This window comes from Trichosurus vulpecula, chromosome 8 (assembly GCF_011100635.1).
Source record: "Trichosurus vulpecula isolate mTriVul1 chromosome 8, mTriVul1.pri, whole genome shotgun sequence".
In the NCBI taxonomy this organism is placed as follows: Eukaryota; Metazoa; Chordata; class Mammalia; order Diprotodontia; family Phalangeridae; genus Trichosurus; species Trichosurus vulpecula.
The window spans coordinates 256662709-256677109 of NC_050580.1; the positions used below are offsets into that span (position 1 = coordinate 256662709).

The 14401-nt window shown below is 35.8% G+C and overlaps 1 protein-coding gene across 1 annotated transcript in view; it reads left to right on the top strand.

Annotated features, from left to right (window-relative positions):
• TRIP11 (thyroid hormone receptor interactor 11) overlaps positions 1-14401 on the top strand; it is a 103667-nt gene that overhangs the window by 54225 nt on the left and 35041 nt on the right. The window contains exons 13-16 of the mRNA XM_036734419.1: positions 133-326; positions 8464-8627; positions 9382-9485; positions 11730-11829. Of these exons, the coding sequence (XP_036590314.1) occupies positions 133-326; positions 8464-8627; positions 9382-9485; positions 11730-11829 (562 nt within the window). The remainder of the gene's footprint in view (positions 1-132; positions 327-8463; positions 8628-9381; positions 9486-11729; positions 11830-14401) is intronic.

Below are 14401 nucleotides of genomic sequence, written 5' to 3' on the forward strand. Positions count from 1 at the left end.
ATATAATAATATACCTTATAATTTGGTAAAGTAATTACCATTTAATAGTTGTGACATTTAATAAAATAATTTTAGTAAAAAAATTAAAATGAAGTATTATGAGCATAAAATAAAGAAATATGTTCTGCCCAGGTTCAACATTTTCGTGACAAAGAATCTCGCTTAAACCAGGAGCTGGAAAGATTGCGTAATCATCTTTTAGAAACAGAAGATTCCTATACTCGTGAAGCTTTGGCTGCAGAAGATCGAGAAGCTAAACTAAAAAAGAAAGTTACAATATTGGAAGAAAAGCTAGTTTCATCTTCTAATGCAGTGGAAAATGCCAGGTAACATTTAAAAATTTTAGGCATTAGACATACATTAGACCAGTCCTTTTAATATATGCAGAATTTTTGCTGATGTAATGAAAAATCTTTATTTCAGATTTTAATAAAATAGCTGATACACGTCATACACTTTAGATTTTATTAGGTAAATGATTATTACAGAATATGTGTTTCAGTGGGATATTAGCTTACCATTTTGTTATAGGTTAACTGTTAGAAAATAGGAAATAAAATGCCATTTTATTATAGGTTAACTGTTGGAATATAGGAAAATAGGAAATAAACTACATTACAGAAGCTAAGTTAATTAGGTAGTATGACTTGATATTTTTCTTGCTTATGAGACTATAGTCTTGAGGGAAGGGACCGTGTCTTAATCATCTTTATACATCCCTATATAGCCTTTAACCTAGAAATGTACTGAGAGAAACATGTAAAATTTTCAAGTTATATATCTTCATTATTCTTATACTCCAGCATCAGCTATATATGAAGTTCTCTCAGATCTTAAATTGAGAAAAATATTTTTGAAATGTATAATGTCAATTGTTTCAGATTTCAGTTTTGAAGTAGATTGCTTAATATTAAATAAATTTTATACTAGTTCAATAGAATAAGTGATTTTTCCCTCCGAATTTGAATAATCTGTTATAAACATGAAAATATATAATGAAAAATTATAAACACAAATTTTATAATACCTTATCATTGTCTAGTGTTTTGTACATTTTACCATCTTAGGATTTTTATTATTTGATGCTCAGATATTATAGGCCAACATGTTATTATGGGAAGAGTACTGTAGAGATACAAGAGACCAAGATTTGAAGTCTGACTCTGCTACTAATGCTTTTGTGATCTTTGGCAAGTTGCTTTCCATTCTGTGAGTCTCAATTTCCTTCTCCAAAAAGTGATGGGGTTGGACTCACTGATACATAGGCAGTCATTATATTCTTTTTATAAATGTGGAAGCTTTGTCTTAGAGAGATTGAAATCCCATCTTTTAGCACTATTTTTTTTTTCTGGTGCTTCTGTATGATTATGAATCATAAAACATGGTCCTTGAGAAATCAGTGTTGTGAGTCCTCCAGAAAGTACTAGAAAGATACATGGTAGATATAAATAGGTTGTAGGATATTAAAACCATATGCTAAATTATACATGTTACAGCAGTTATATGCAAGTATGTAAAATATGTGTGAAGTAGTAGAAAAGCTATCATCAGAGAAATTTAAAATTGGACCTACTAGTGGTAGGTTGTTTATGAGAGCAGCTGGTAATAGATGGACAGCTCCTTTACTATAGGAGAGCCATGTAAGGTTAGAAGATGTAGGGGAAGGCTTCCAGTATGTTGGGTAGAACTTTTTTGAAATTTATGAGAAGAAATAGTAGAAAGTCACAGAGAATGAGAAGGGCATGATGAGATAGTCTTTTGGACCACTGCAAGCAGTAGCTAAATTGATGAAGTCACAAATTTATTGAAGTATTGAAGGAGGTAATTGCAAAAAGCTTAAAGGAATAGAAATACACTTTTAAATTTTTAAGAAAGTACAAAGTTAGAATTGCTTCTGATAGTTTTACTTAAACTGAGTAAACCTAAATAAGAAAAATAAAATTCTTTCTAAAACTTCGTATGCACGGGAAATAATCAGCAGGCCATATGAAATGATAATTATTTAAAAAAATTAACTTGACAAATACCAACAAACATAGTGTTTCAATATACAGAGATCAGAAAAAAAGTATTGCATATGAAACCATTAATCTGATTACATACAGCTTATTTTTTTTAAGTATGTACTTTTAGTTCTAAAAATTATTCTACTTGCCTATGTTTCCTTCCAAACCCTCTCCTCTTTCCTATATGTTTTTTAAGTGCCTCATTGAAGCTCTTTTGTTTTTTACATTGCTAGTGCAACCTCCCTCACTACTACCCCTTCCCCTGCCCTGTAACAAGTTGGCATAATTAGGCAAAACATCCATGCGTAGGCTGTGATTAAAAATGTATGGGACCTTTTGTACCCCCACTCAAAGGCTGGGAGGGACGTTTCATCTTTGGTCTTTTGGAGTTGTAGTTGGTCACGGCATTAGTCATTGTTTTTAAGTTTTCCAAAGCGGTCTTTATGATGTTGTAGTCATTGTATAAATTGTTCTCCTGACTCTGCTCATTTCATCCTGTATCACTTCTTTCTAGTTTTGCCAGGTTTTTCTGTATCTATCCTTTCCATCATTTCTTAGGGCACAATTATATTCCATTGCAGTCACATGCCGTGATTTTATTCAGTTTTATTCATTATATTGAATTTATTCAATTTTATTTCCCATTCACTGTGCCAAATATGTGGAGTGGGTAGGTGATGCTAAGTGGGAGCTTTAAGTGTTTATGATGTTACATCTAATTTCTATTAAACAGCAGGCATTTGTTACCACGCATTTTGCCTGGTGCTGGGGATACCATGATAATGAATGAAACAGTCTCTACTCAAGGAACTTACATTCTAAAGGGGAAACAACAAGTATAAGAATAAGAATATACAGAATAGATTTAAAGAGAATAGCTACAAATAATATAAGTTATTAAATATAAGTAGTTTGAGACGAAGGGCCGTCCAACCTTAGGTTTTTATTGAAACAACAGACAATATATTTTGATTTGCCATTTTAGCGAGAGCTCTGCAGTAGCTCGGCTTTGTTTACTAAAGCATGCTTGTAGGTGGGTCACATTTTGGACAGCCCTGACTTAGAAGGTGGTAGGTACTTGAATTATGTCTTAAAGGAAGAGAGAGATTGTATGACGTGGAGGTCCGGGGGGAGGGGTACATTTCAGGAATGAGGACAGCCAGTTCAAAGGCACGGAGACAAGAGGTAGAGTATTGTGCATGTTGAACAAAGAGAAGCCAGTTTTGCTGGATTGCAGAGTCTAGGATGGGGAGCAGTATTTAGTGAGGCAGAGAGCTAGGTTGGGGCCAGGTGGTGAAAGGCTTTAAAATTAAGCAGAGGGGGTGGAGCCAAGATGGCAGCTGGAAAGTAAGGACTTGCTTAAGCTCTCCCCCAGGTCCCTCCAAACACCTGTAAAACATGGCTCTGAACAAATTCTAGAGTTGTAGAACCCATGAAATAGCAGAGGGAAGCAGGGCTCCAGCCCAGGGCAGCCTGGATGGTTGCTGGGAAGGGTATGTCGCACAGAGCTGCGAGCAGAGCGGAGCACAGCCCACAGAACCAACCAGACCGGGAGCCAGGCAGAACAGGCCATAGGGCCCAGAATCATTGAGCTGTGGCAGTTACCAGACTTTTCAACCCACAAACACCAAAGACAACAGAGCAGGTTAGTAGAAAAACTGCTGGATCTGAGCGAAAGTAGTGCGCTGTCAGCCCCAGCAACAGGGGCGCAGAAGTGATGCAGCTCTGGGGCTGCTTCCAGAGCTCCAGCTACGGTTGCTTCTGGCCCCAGGCCCACCTGGTGGGAGGAATTAAGTGGCAGATCATAGTGGGAGTGCAGAGCCTGCTTGGATCTGAGTTGCAGTCAGGGGTTGGAGGTTCTTGGGGGAGGAGGAGCACTGGTGTGGCACAGCTTTCTGTGTAGAAGTAGCTCTGAAAACAACAGCACATTCCCTCAAGCTTGGAACAAAGTTCTCTCTACTCTACAAGCAGTCGTACCCCGACAAAAAACTCAAGGGTCAAGTAGTTGGCTGGGAACATGGCCAGGCAGCAAAAACGTGCTCAGATTCAGACTCAGACTTTGGAATCTTTTTTTTGGTGACAAAGAAGATCAAAACACACAGCCAGAAGAAGTCAACAAAGTCAAAGAGCCTACATCAAAAGCCTCCAAGAAAAATATGAACTGGTCTCAGGCCATGGAAGAGCTCAAAAAGGATTTGGAAAAGCAAGTTAGAGAAGTAGAGGAAAAATTGGGAAGAGAAATGAGAGTGATGCAAGAAAATCATGAAAAACAAGTCAATGACTTGCCAAAGGAAACCCAAAAAGATACTGAACCTTAAAAATTAGAATAATTCAAAAGGCAAAAGAGCTCCAAAAAGCCAATGAGGAGAAGAATGCCTTGAAAGGCAGAATTAACCAAATGGAAAAGGAGGTCCAAAAGACCACTGAAGAAAATTCTACCTTAAAAATTAGATTGGAGCAAGTGGAAGCTAGTGACTTGATGAGAAATCAAGATATTATAAAATAGAATGAAAGGAATGAAAAAATGGAAGCCAATGTGAAATATCTCATTGGAGAAACCACTGACCCGGAAAATAGATCCAGGAGAGATAATTTAAAACTTATTGGACTACTTGAAAGCCATGTTCAAAAAAAGAGCCTAGACATCATCTTTCAAGAAATTAACAAGGAAAATTGCCCTGATATTCTTAGAGCCAGAGAGTGAAATAGAAATTGAAAGAATCCACCAATCGCTCCTTGAAAAAGATCCCCAAAAGAAAACTCCTAGGAATATTGTAGCCAAATTCCAGAATTCCGAGGTCAAGGAGAAAAATACTGCAAGCAGCTAGAAAGAAACAATTTGAGTATTGTGGAAACACAATCAGGATAATACAAGATCTAGAAGCTTCTACATTAAGGGATCAAAGGGCTTGGAATATGATATTCTGGAGGTCAAAGGAGTTAGGATTAAAACCAAGAATCACCTACCCAGCAAAACTGAGTATAATGCTCCAAGGCAAAATGTGGATTTTCAATAAAATAGAGGACTTTCAAATTTTCTCAATGAAAAGACCAGAGCTGAATAGAAAATTTGACTTTCCAATACAAGAATCAAGAGAAGCATGAAAAGGTAAACAGGAAAGAGAAATCATAAGGGACTTACTAAAGTGGAACTGCTTTGTTTACATTCTTACATGGAAAGATGATATTTCTAACTCATGAGACCTTTCTCAGTATTAGGGTAGCTGAAGAGAATATACATATACATAGACAGAGGGCATAAGGTGAGTTGAATATGAAGGGATGATATCTAAAAAAATAAAATTAACGGATGAGAGAGGAATATGTAGAGAGGAGAAAGGGAGAGATAGAATGAGGTAAATTATCTCACATAAAAGTGGCAAGAAAAAGTATTTCATTGGAGGGGAAGAGGGGGCAGGTGAGGGGGAATGAATGAATCTTGCTCTCATCAGATTTGACTTGAGGAGGGAATAACATACACACTCAATTGGATATATTACCCCACATGAAAGTAGGGGGAAGTGGATAAAAAAGGGGGGACAATAGAAGGGAGGGCAGATGGGGGAAGAAGTAATCAAAAGCATACACTTTTGAAAAGGTACAGGGTCAAGGGAGAAAATTGAATAAAGGGGGACAGGATAGGATGGAGGGAAATATAGTCAGTCTTTCACAACATGACTATGGGAGTGTTTTGCATAATGATACATGTGTGGCCTGTGTTGAATTGCTTGCCTTCTTTGTAAGAGTGGATGGGGAGGGAAGAGGGGAGAGAATTTGGAACTCAAAGTTTTAAAATCAGGTGCTCAAAAAAAATTTGTTTTTTCATGCAACTGGGGAACAAGATATACAGGCAGTGGGGCATGGAAATCTATCTTGCCCTACAAGGAAGTAAGGGGAAAAGGGACGGGGGAGAGGGGGAGTGGGGTGACAGAAGGGAGGGCTGACTGGGGCATGGGGCAATCAGAATATATGCCATCTTGGAGTGGGGGGGGGAGGGTAGAAATGGGGAGAAAATTTGTAACTCAAAATCTTGTGGAAATCAATGCTGAAAACTAAAAAATATTAAATAATAAAGTATGGAATTAAAAATAAAATGTAAAAAAAAACATTAAGCAGAGGAGGTTATATTTGCTCCTAGAGACAGTTGGAAATCACTGGAGTTTATTGAGTAGCAGGGTGACATGGTTAGATCTGTGCATGAGGAAAATTTCTTTGGTAGCAGCATGAATGGTGGACTGGAGTTTGCAGTAACTTGAGGTAGGAGGCTGTTGTAACGGTCTAGGGGAGAGGTGATGAGGAACTGAGCTGAAGTGTGAGTAGAGAAAAGGGAAAGGGCTTGTATGGGAGTTGAGATAGAAACAGCACTTCTCTTATTTTCCATATATTGTATGGATTGTATGGATAATGTATAGATTATCCCAACCCCTTGCCACCAAATCCATAATATGAATATTAATTATCACCAGTGAAATGAAATCTGGGTGTTCCTAAAGTGTGAACGCATAGGCAAAAATGCATGTTTTCAAGAAAGGAAATGAATGAAATTTTCAACAACATTTTATTTAATTGGCATATTAACAAATAACATCTTCAATATGATTTCCATCATTTGTGATGCAAAAGTTGATGCGCTTTGCAAGATTCATGTGAACTTGATGCAGTAACTCCACGTTGCCATCAATTTTAGCACATTCACTCTCTATAAGTTCAATCACGTGTGTTGCATATTTCATAATACTCATTTTTTCCTGCGTGTCAGACTTTAGGGATACCCTCTATACTGATGAATCGTTTGTCTCTGTGTGTGCCATTATAATACAGCCAATTGAATTGACTGACCCTTAAATGAGATCTTGCCACTTTCCCATGGAACCAATTCCAGGGGCTCTTTATTACCTTTGGGACACAATTTAAATTCCTCTTTTTAAGCTTTAGCCATCTTGTTTTTCTAGCATTTAGCATTTCTAACATTATTCTCCTTCCACACTTTGCAGTCTAACCAAACTGGCCTTTTCCCTATTCCTCTCATACTACACTCTACCCCCCATCTGTATCTTTGCATCGGCTGACTTATATTCCTGGAATGTACTCTTTCCTCGCTGCTACTTAATAAAGTCCTTCTTTTTGTAACTCAAGCACCCTATTTTTATGTGTAGCTTCATCCACTCGACTGCTAGTACTTCCCCCCTTCATTCTACCTTGTAGTTAATAACTTTGTATCTATTCTGCATATATTTATACCTCCATTTATTGTTTGCTCCTTTAGAATTTAAGTTTTACTTGAAAAGTTCACGTGAGCTTTGTATAGGTTTTTTTAAGTTCAGTTTTGTGACACTGATTTTCAGGAAATGTGGTCTATTAAAGACCATCAAAAGTTATATTATGATTAAAAGGGAAAGTCATTGGAGGAAAAAATGAAACCAAGATGCTGATTGTGCTTTAATGCCAAAATTCTAAAACATAATTGACTTGTTGCAGTATCATAGTGTCTTAGGCTTTGGAAGTAACTTAAAGAACCCTGGTTTTGAAATAAAAAGACTTGAATTTTATTCCAGTTTTGCCACTTCCTAGTTTGATGAAATAACTTGACCTCAACCTCCTTGAGCTTCAGTTTTTTTCACCTGGAGTAACTGTTGTATCAGCTAATAAGGGATATGAAGAAAATTCTTTGTAAACTTTGTAAAGGTGCTTTGTGACCATGTGATATAGCAGTAGTCTGATTTTTATTTTATTGTAAGACTTTTACATCTCTTGAAGCTTACCTTTCAAAGTGCCTTGTGGAACAGACAGCTGTGGCCCAAGCTACTTATCTTACTTCTTCCCACCTGGCTTTTGTTAGATATCAAAATAAGAATACTCATGAAAACTAAAGTTAAATCCTACACCAGAAGATCTGGTTCAGCTTGGACCAAATAACCACTAAGGTTCCTTCCAACTCCTAAGATTTTATTTTTCCATGAGAAGTTATAATTTACAATTTTACCTCTGACACACGTTGATAGAATTATATTAACATTTATTTTCCTTTGATGACTGTCTCTAGTCATAGTATCATTGGATCAGATATCTAGAGCTAGAAGGGACCTAAGAGGCCATCTAGTCTAACTCTTTGATTATATAGATGAGAAAAGTAAGAGAGCAGTTGTTACTTGTCCAAGGCTACACAGGTGGTTAGCATCAGAGATAGGATTTGAACATAAATCTTGTGTCTCTAGAGTCAATAACTTTGTACTTTACCTCACTGCCTCTTAATTCTTAATTTTTGATATTACCATTATTTATTGAAAATCACTATCACAATAATAGCTCAAAATTATTCTTCAATAAAATGGTTCTAACCTCAACTTGATTTAATAAATAAAATATTCATATCTAAAATGGTTCATGTTAAAGGCCTATTTTGTAAATGTTCCATTCTTGTTAAGGTATCTTATTTTGATTCTTTTTTGTTTTTAAGTCATCAAGCCAGTCTCCAGGTGGAATCTTTGCAAGAGCAATTGAATGTAGTTTCCAGGCAGAGAGATGAAACTGTACTTCAGCTTTCTGTTTCTCAGGACCAAGTAAAACAGTATGCATTGTCACTAACCAATCTACAGATGGTACTAGAACAATTTCAGCAAGGTAAATTATGTGTTATATCTGATCTAGTAAAAAATAATTTTATAGAGACAAGGTTTTTTTTTTCCTTTTTCCATTTTAGGTTACATGATCTAATCTCTTTACTCTTGAGGTCCACTGACCCATAAGAAATAAACATGGAGGGCCACACACAAATAACAGCTCAATTTATATTTCAGTTCTTTTATAAATTTCTGATGTCTACTTCAAAATTAGGAATAGGGAATATTCGCCACATACAGTAGGAAAATAAGCAATAGAAATAGGGCATTGAGGATAAATGAGGGAAAAGAGGGAAAAGATCAGCAAAAGGTATTGAAATGTATATTGGAGGTTTCACTCTGCTGTTTGTGCTGGCAGTGGTCTTCAGAGCATTTTCACCTATTATTTATTGCTCTTTGAAAAGTATATTAACTGATTAACCATTATCATAGCTCTTCAGCTGTACTCTGAATGGGATAACTGGAGCAGCTAATCTGATTTCGTATAATTTTCTGGGGACAACTACTCCAGTACCCATTAGTAAGTTTACCCTGAGGGCCAGATGAAATCAATTAAAGACTAGCTCCACTTCTTTTTAGATAATAATGTTACCTTTATTTAAAGTACTGCCTCTTTTTTCTAAAGTTAATGTCTTAAGTCAACTTTCCCTTTAAGAGAACATTTCAGATGTTTCTGTCACGTTACCAAAAGCTTGTTAAAATGTGTATGAAAATTTAAATAAAATGAAAACATAAATAATAAACTTTTTTTGTAGAGGAAAAAGCTATCTATTCAGCTGAACTAGAAAAGCAAAAGAAAGAGGTGACTGAATGGAAGAGAAAAGCAGAGCATCTGGAAGGACAGGTTACATCATTACAGGTAAGTAGAAGGGATTTTCCTTTTAAGTATGCAAAATATAATCTCTTATAGATTTCTCATTCTTATTTCTTTGAACAATTAACTTATATGTGTGAAATGATGTAAAATCAAGGTGAATATTAGAGAGCTCTTGTGTATCATAAAGGAGAACACTGTAATAAACTCAGAGGATGTAAATTTTGTCCCTGAATTTCTAGCTTTGAGCAAATTGTTTGATCTCCAGAGTGTATATTTTTTATTGGCAAAAAATAGATTACTGTCTGTTACTAGGCATTTAAAAACTATTTGGAAAGAAATAATTATAGCCTATATATACAGATATGTACATTCATACGTATATACATATACAAAATTGAGCTAGGAAATTGAGTCAGTCTAAGTCTCTCTAACCAAAGCAAATTGGGAAATAGAAGTAATACCTACAAAATCAGACACACAAACAACCTACATTCATCTTTATTTATACAGGTATTCATTTAACTTTTACTCTTCTCTGACTGTAGAAACTTTGCCCCCCACCCTCACCCCCTTTTCATTTTATTTGGAACAAATAATTTGATAAGGCATGATTAGATTGTGTGTCTGGTTGGTATATTGTAGCATTACTATACTGACACCTGACATTTAGAGATTTTTGTAGTTTCAAAAACTTTAAATACAGTAAGTTTCATAATAACTTCTGATGTTCACAGCCCTTTTGTGGATCATTAGTAAAAATAGTAGTACTCCTATTTCTGAGATCATTGCTATAATCAGTTTTAGATCTCTCTAGGTCCTTCGTTAGGGATCTTTCAGTCTGGCCACAACGTTTTGCAGATGAAGAGACCAAGATCTGGAGAGATGAAATGAATCATGATGATGTAGCCGGGGAGTGAGAGAGCCAACGTTGAAGTTCATCTCACTGGTTTCCATTCCACTGTTCTTTTCACTATATGCTATTGAGACTCAGAGAGGTTGTGACTTGACTAAGGTCACACAGCTAGTATGTGGAAAGTCAGGATCCAAACCCACATCCTCCAAATCTGCAATTATGTGGCATCTCTGAGGAATAAACAATAGCACATTAATGAATTTTCTAGATAATTGAAGATTATGCCTTTAGACACTGAAATTTATTTTAATCATTTTTGTTGGCATCTGTCTAATTCATAGAGTGTTTGCATTGATTGGGAAGCTTAGAGATCATCTGGTTTCAATTTCATCATTTTAGATAAGTAAACTCAGGCCCAGTGAGGTAAAATGATTTTTCTAAGCCCCGTGTATGGTTAGAATTCAGGTGTTTGAGTTTATTGTTATTTATTCTATATCATGTCTAAGATGCAATACCTTCCTTTTCAAAGAAAACTAAACATAATTTAACCTGTTCTTGATAATTCAGGGTCATCAATATTAACCTCACTTACTGAGTAATGGTATAATTATGTTCTTTGAGACTATTAATGAGTGTAACTATTATTATGCAAAATAGCTCTAAAATGCTATGTTTTTTGAGTAATTCTTTGTTTTTTATAGTTTTTGTGATTACTGCCTTTCTTTTAGCATTTTGTCCTCTTATAGTCCCAATAACTTCTTTTCCATCTTACTCTTTAAGTTTACCACTTCTAGGAGAGCTATTGTGGTAGTGTAGAAAGAACAGAGGAGTATGAGTTGTGAGGCCTGGATTAGAGTGCCATCTTTGATTCTAACTAGGTATGTGGCCTTGAGCCTCTTTGCCACCTCAGTATCCTAATCTGTAAAATTTAGAGACTGAATGACTACATGATCTCTGCAGTTCACGTCACCTGTAATTCATAGAATATCAGATTTGGACAGTATCCTAGAGGTCATCCACTCTAGTCTGTGTAGGAATGTCTGTTCTGAAATTCTCAATAACTTTCACACTACTTTATGAGGCAGTTTGTTCCACTTTTAGATAGCCCTGAATGTTAGAGGAATTTTTTCTATCAAGCAGAAATCTACCTCTTTGTACCTTTCACCCATTTCTTCTATTTCTGCCTAAAATAAGTTTAATTCTCCTTTTATGTGATAGCTGCTTAAGTGCTTGATGATAGCTTTGATACTTCCCGCTGTCTTCTCTTCTCCAAACTAGTTCTTTTATTGTTTATTTTTCCCCCTCACCATCCTAGTTGCCCTTTTTGAACGTACTCCAGTTTTAACTGTCCTTCTTATAATGTAGAATCTAGACCTAAATTCTGTGCTATTGATTTTGAATAGTAAATTCTAATGCGCTTTCTTCCCTTAAAGGAAAACTTGGAAGAAGCAAATGCTGCCTTAGATTCAGCATCAAGACTTACAGAACAGTTGGATCTCAAGGAAGAACAAATTGAAGAACTTAAAAAACAAGGTATGAATGTACATCTTTATTCTAAAACAGTAGTGTTATAATTGAGATGTAGGCATTTAATAGCTTTAACAGTATAGTCAGTCTCACTGTAGGGTGTTTGTGGCTTACATTCCGGTTGACTCTGTTTGTTCTATTCCAGTTCATTGAAGCATAGCGCTAATAACCAGGGCCTTTAATTCTGTTCCTTTCTATGCCTTTAATTTCACTCTGTTCTGTGGTCACAAATTGCATCCACAACTGTGGCCTGGCATCTAGTCAATTTTTGCCTTTTGTCACGAGGAGAAGATTAACTAGACTGGGTAAGGACCATCTGTCCATATCCATCACTCTAATGAAAAATAATTCTACATACATATGAAAAATGGCATGTATCAATCCAAATATCAGAAGATGATGTCAGGACGTTAGCATCTTGCTTACTTTTAGTTTCTTGAGAGCGGTTTACATGGAATAAATATTTATTGAGGTAAGGTATTCTATAAACTCAGCCAGTTCCTTGAGATTGTTGGTAATAAACTATAAGGACATAAATTTGAATTCAGACTTGTCATGTGGCACAGTGTACATTTTGGAGAATAACATTTGGCTAATATGTCATCCCTGTGCATAAGCTCTTTGGTTATCTGTGAAAGTGGTCTATTCTAGGGCTGTCTCTGAAAGTACTGTTCAAAGGACTCCTAAGAATTTATAAAAACATACATATGGCTCAGGAGAGGTAATATACCAGAGACAAGGATCTATGTTAGGTGATAGCTGAATAGCCCAGAAGCCAGTGCTCATCAGTGGGACTGTGTTACTCAGGGTAGTCATTGTGTCAGAAACCATGCAAGCTAGGAGTCAGTGCATAGATAAATATTGCATGGTAGGGCAGGTACCGTGGGCAAGGACTCAGGCAGATGAGACCCTAAGAACAAACAAAGTCCAGACAGGCTGTTAGGAAACAGAAGGTCTTTAGAAACTCAAGAGGCCAGAGAGTTATCCAGGAAAACAGATGTAAAGTACTAGCACCAAGAATTTCTTGGTTTTGAGTCACTGATCCATAATATTCTTATTCACATAGAGAGCAGTTCCTGGGCTCATTGGTGGATATAGGAAAATGATTACACCTCTTTAGGAGTATATGGTTGGAAAAAAAATCCGGAGTCCATCACCTCTTTCCGAGGAAGTAGGTGGCATGCTCTGTCGTCCGTCCTTTGGAATGAACCTGTGTTTTGGACATGGCCAATGCAGGGATTTGTTTTGCTTGACTATACGTATTTGTTACAAGGGTTTTCTTTTTTCTTTTTTTTCAATAGAAGAGTAGGAGGGAGAGAAAAGAAAGTTAACAGATCCTAACAGGTCTAGCCTTTATACAGTTTGGTCCATAAGACAACTGGAAAACATTGGGAGTTCCAATCTACCCTAGTTACTAAAGAAATCTACATCCTAGAAACAGACTAGACAAATAGAGCCAAGAAACATTCTCAACTTACAAAGGATTATCACCTCATGTACTAAGTCTATAAAATCTAACCAAGCTCACAATTGAAGACATTGATCTGAATTTCATAATTCCTAGCAGCGGGAACTTTGCGGAGTCAGAAACTCTTCTGTTTGATCATAGATGACAGGTATTATCGAAGTTCCTGAACTACTTGCTTCTCCAAAAATATTACCCCTTCAGTAACGATGCCATTTTAAAATCTTATCCACAGATTTTGTTACATGTTTGTTGTCTGTGTATGTTATTGTCATATTGTATCATCTACTTCACTGATGCATATGAAATTCAAAGTAATTTTCATCTTGTGTTCAATAACTTTGGAGTCATTTTATAGAATTAACCAAAAACACACAAAAGTTCTGTTATTCTTAAACAACTATGGTATTTGAGGCAAAGGCAAGCAGCCATGTTGTACAGATAGGAAAGTGGTGTAAAAAGACATTTCTTCTCTTAAAGTTTTAAGTATGTTTTTGCCAGTTTTACAACCCTTCTTAAAAGGTGTCATCTCATTCATCTGGTTGATTTAATTTGTCTTTTTATATACATTCATAAATGTTAAGATTTAAATTCTTAAGAAGCTATATGCCTTTTTGATATTATAAATAATTTCTTAACTTACTTGATTCAGAAAGATCATTGTAGTTTTGCTTTCATAGATCATTAAGCACTTTAAATGTTGATGGATGTTGTAATACTGTACTTTATTTTTAACACAAAACTTGGCCAGACAGTAAAGAAATTTGCCAGGAGAAACAACTTTGAAAAAGACAAATGACTTTTGCTCTAGGAGAGTACATAGTGCATTAAACTGTAGAGGAAAAGTTAATAGATTGTTTTTCTTTATAAGCATCCGTAGATTGAGGATTAGAATGATTAGTTAATATAAAGCTTCAACATTTAAACAATATAAGGAAATACTTTAAAAAAAAGTTGTGTTTTATTCAGAGTTTTTAATTATCTCATCTCTGTAGAGATGAGATAATTTTTTGTTGTATACTCGGCCTAGGAAAAGCTAAATTCAATTGGAAACAGGATAGCCTAACCAACCAATAAGACCTGTTTAATGTGTAGTAACAGTATTAAAATTTT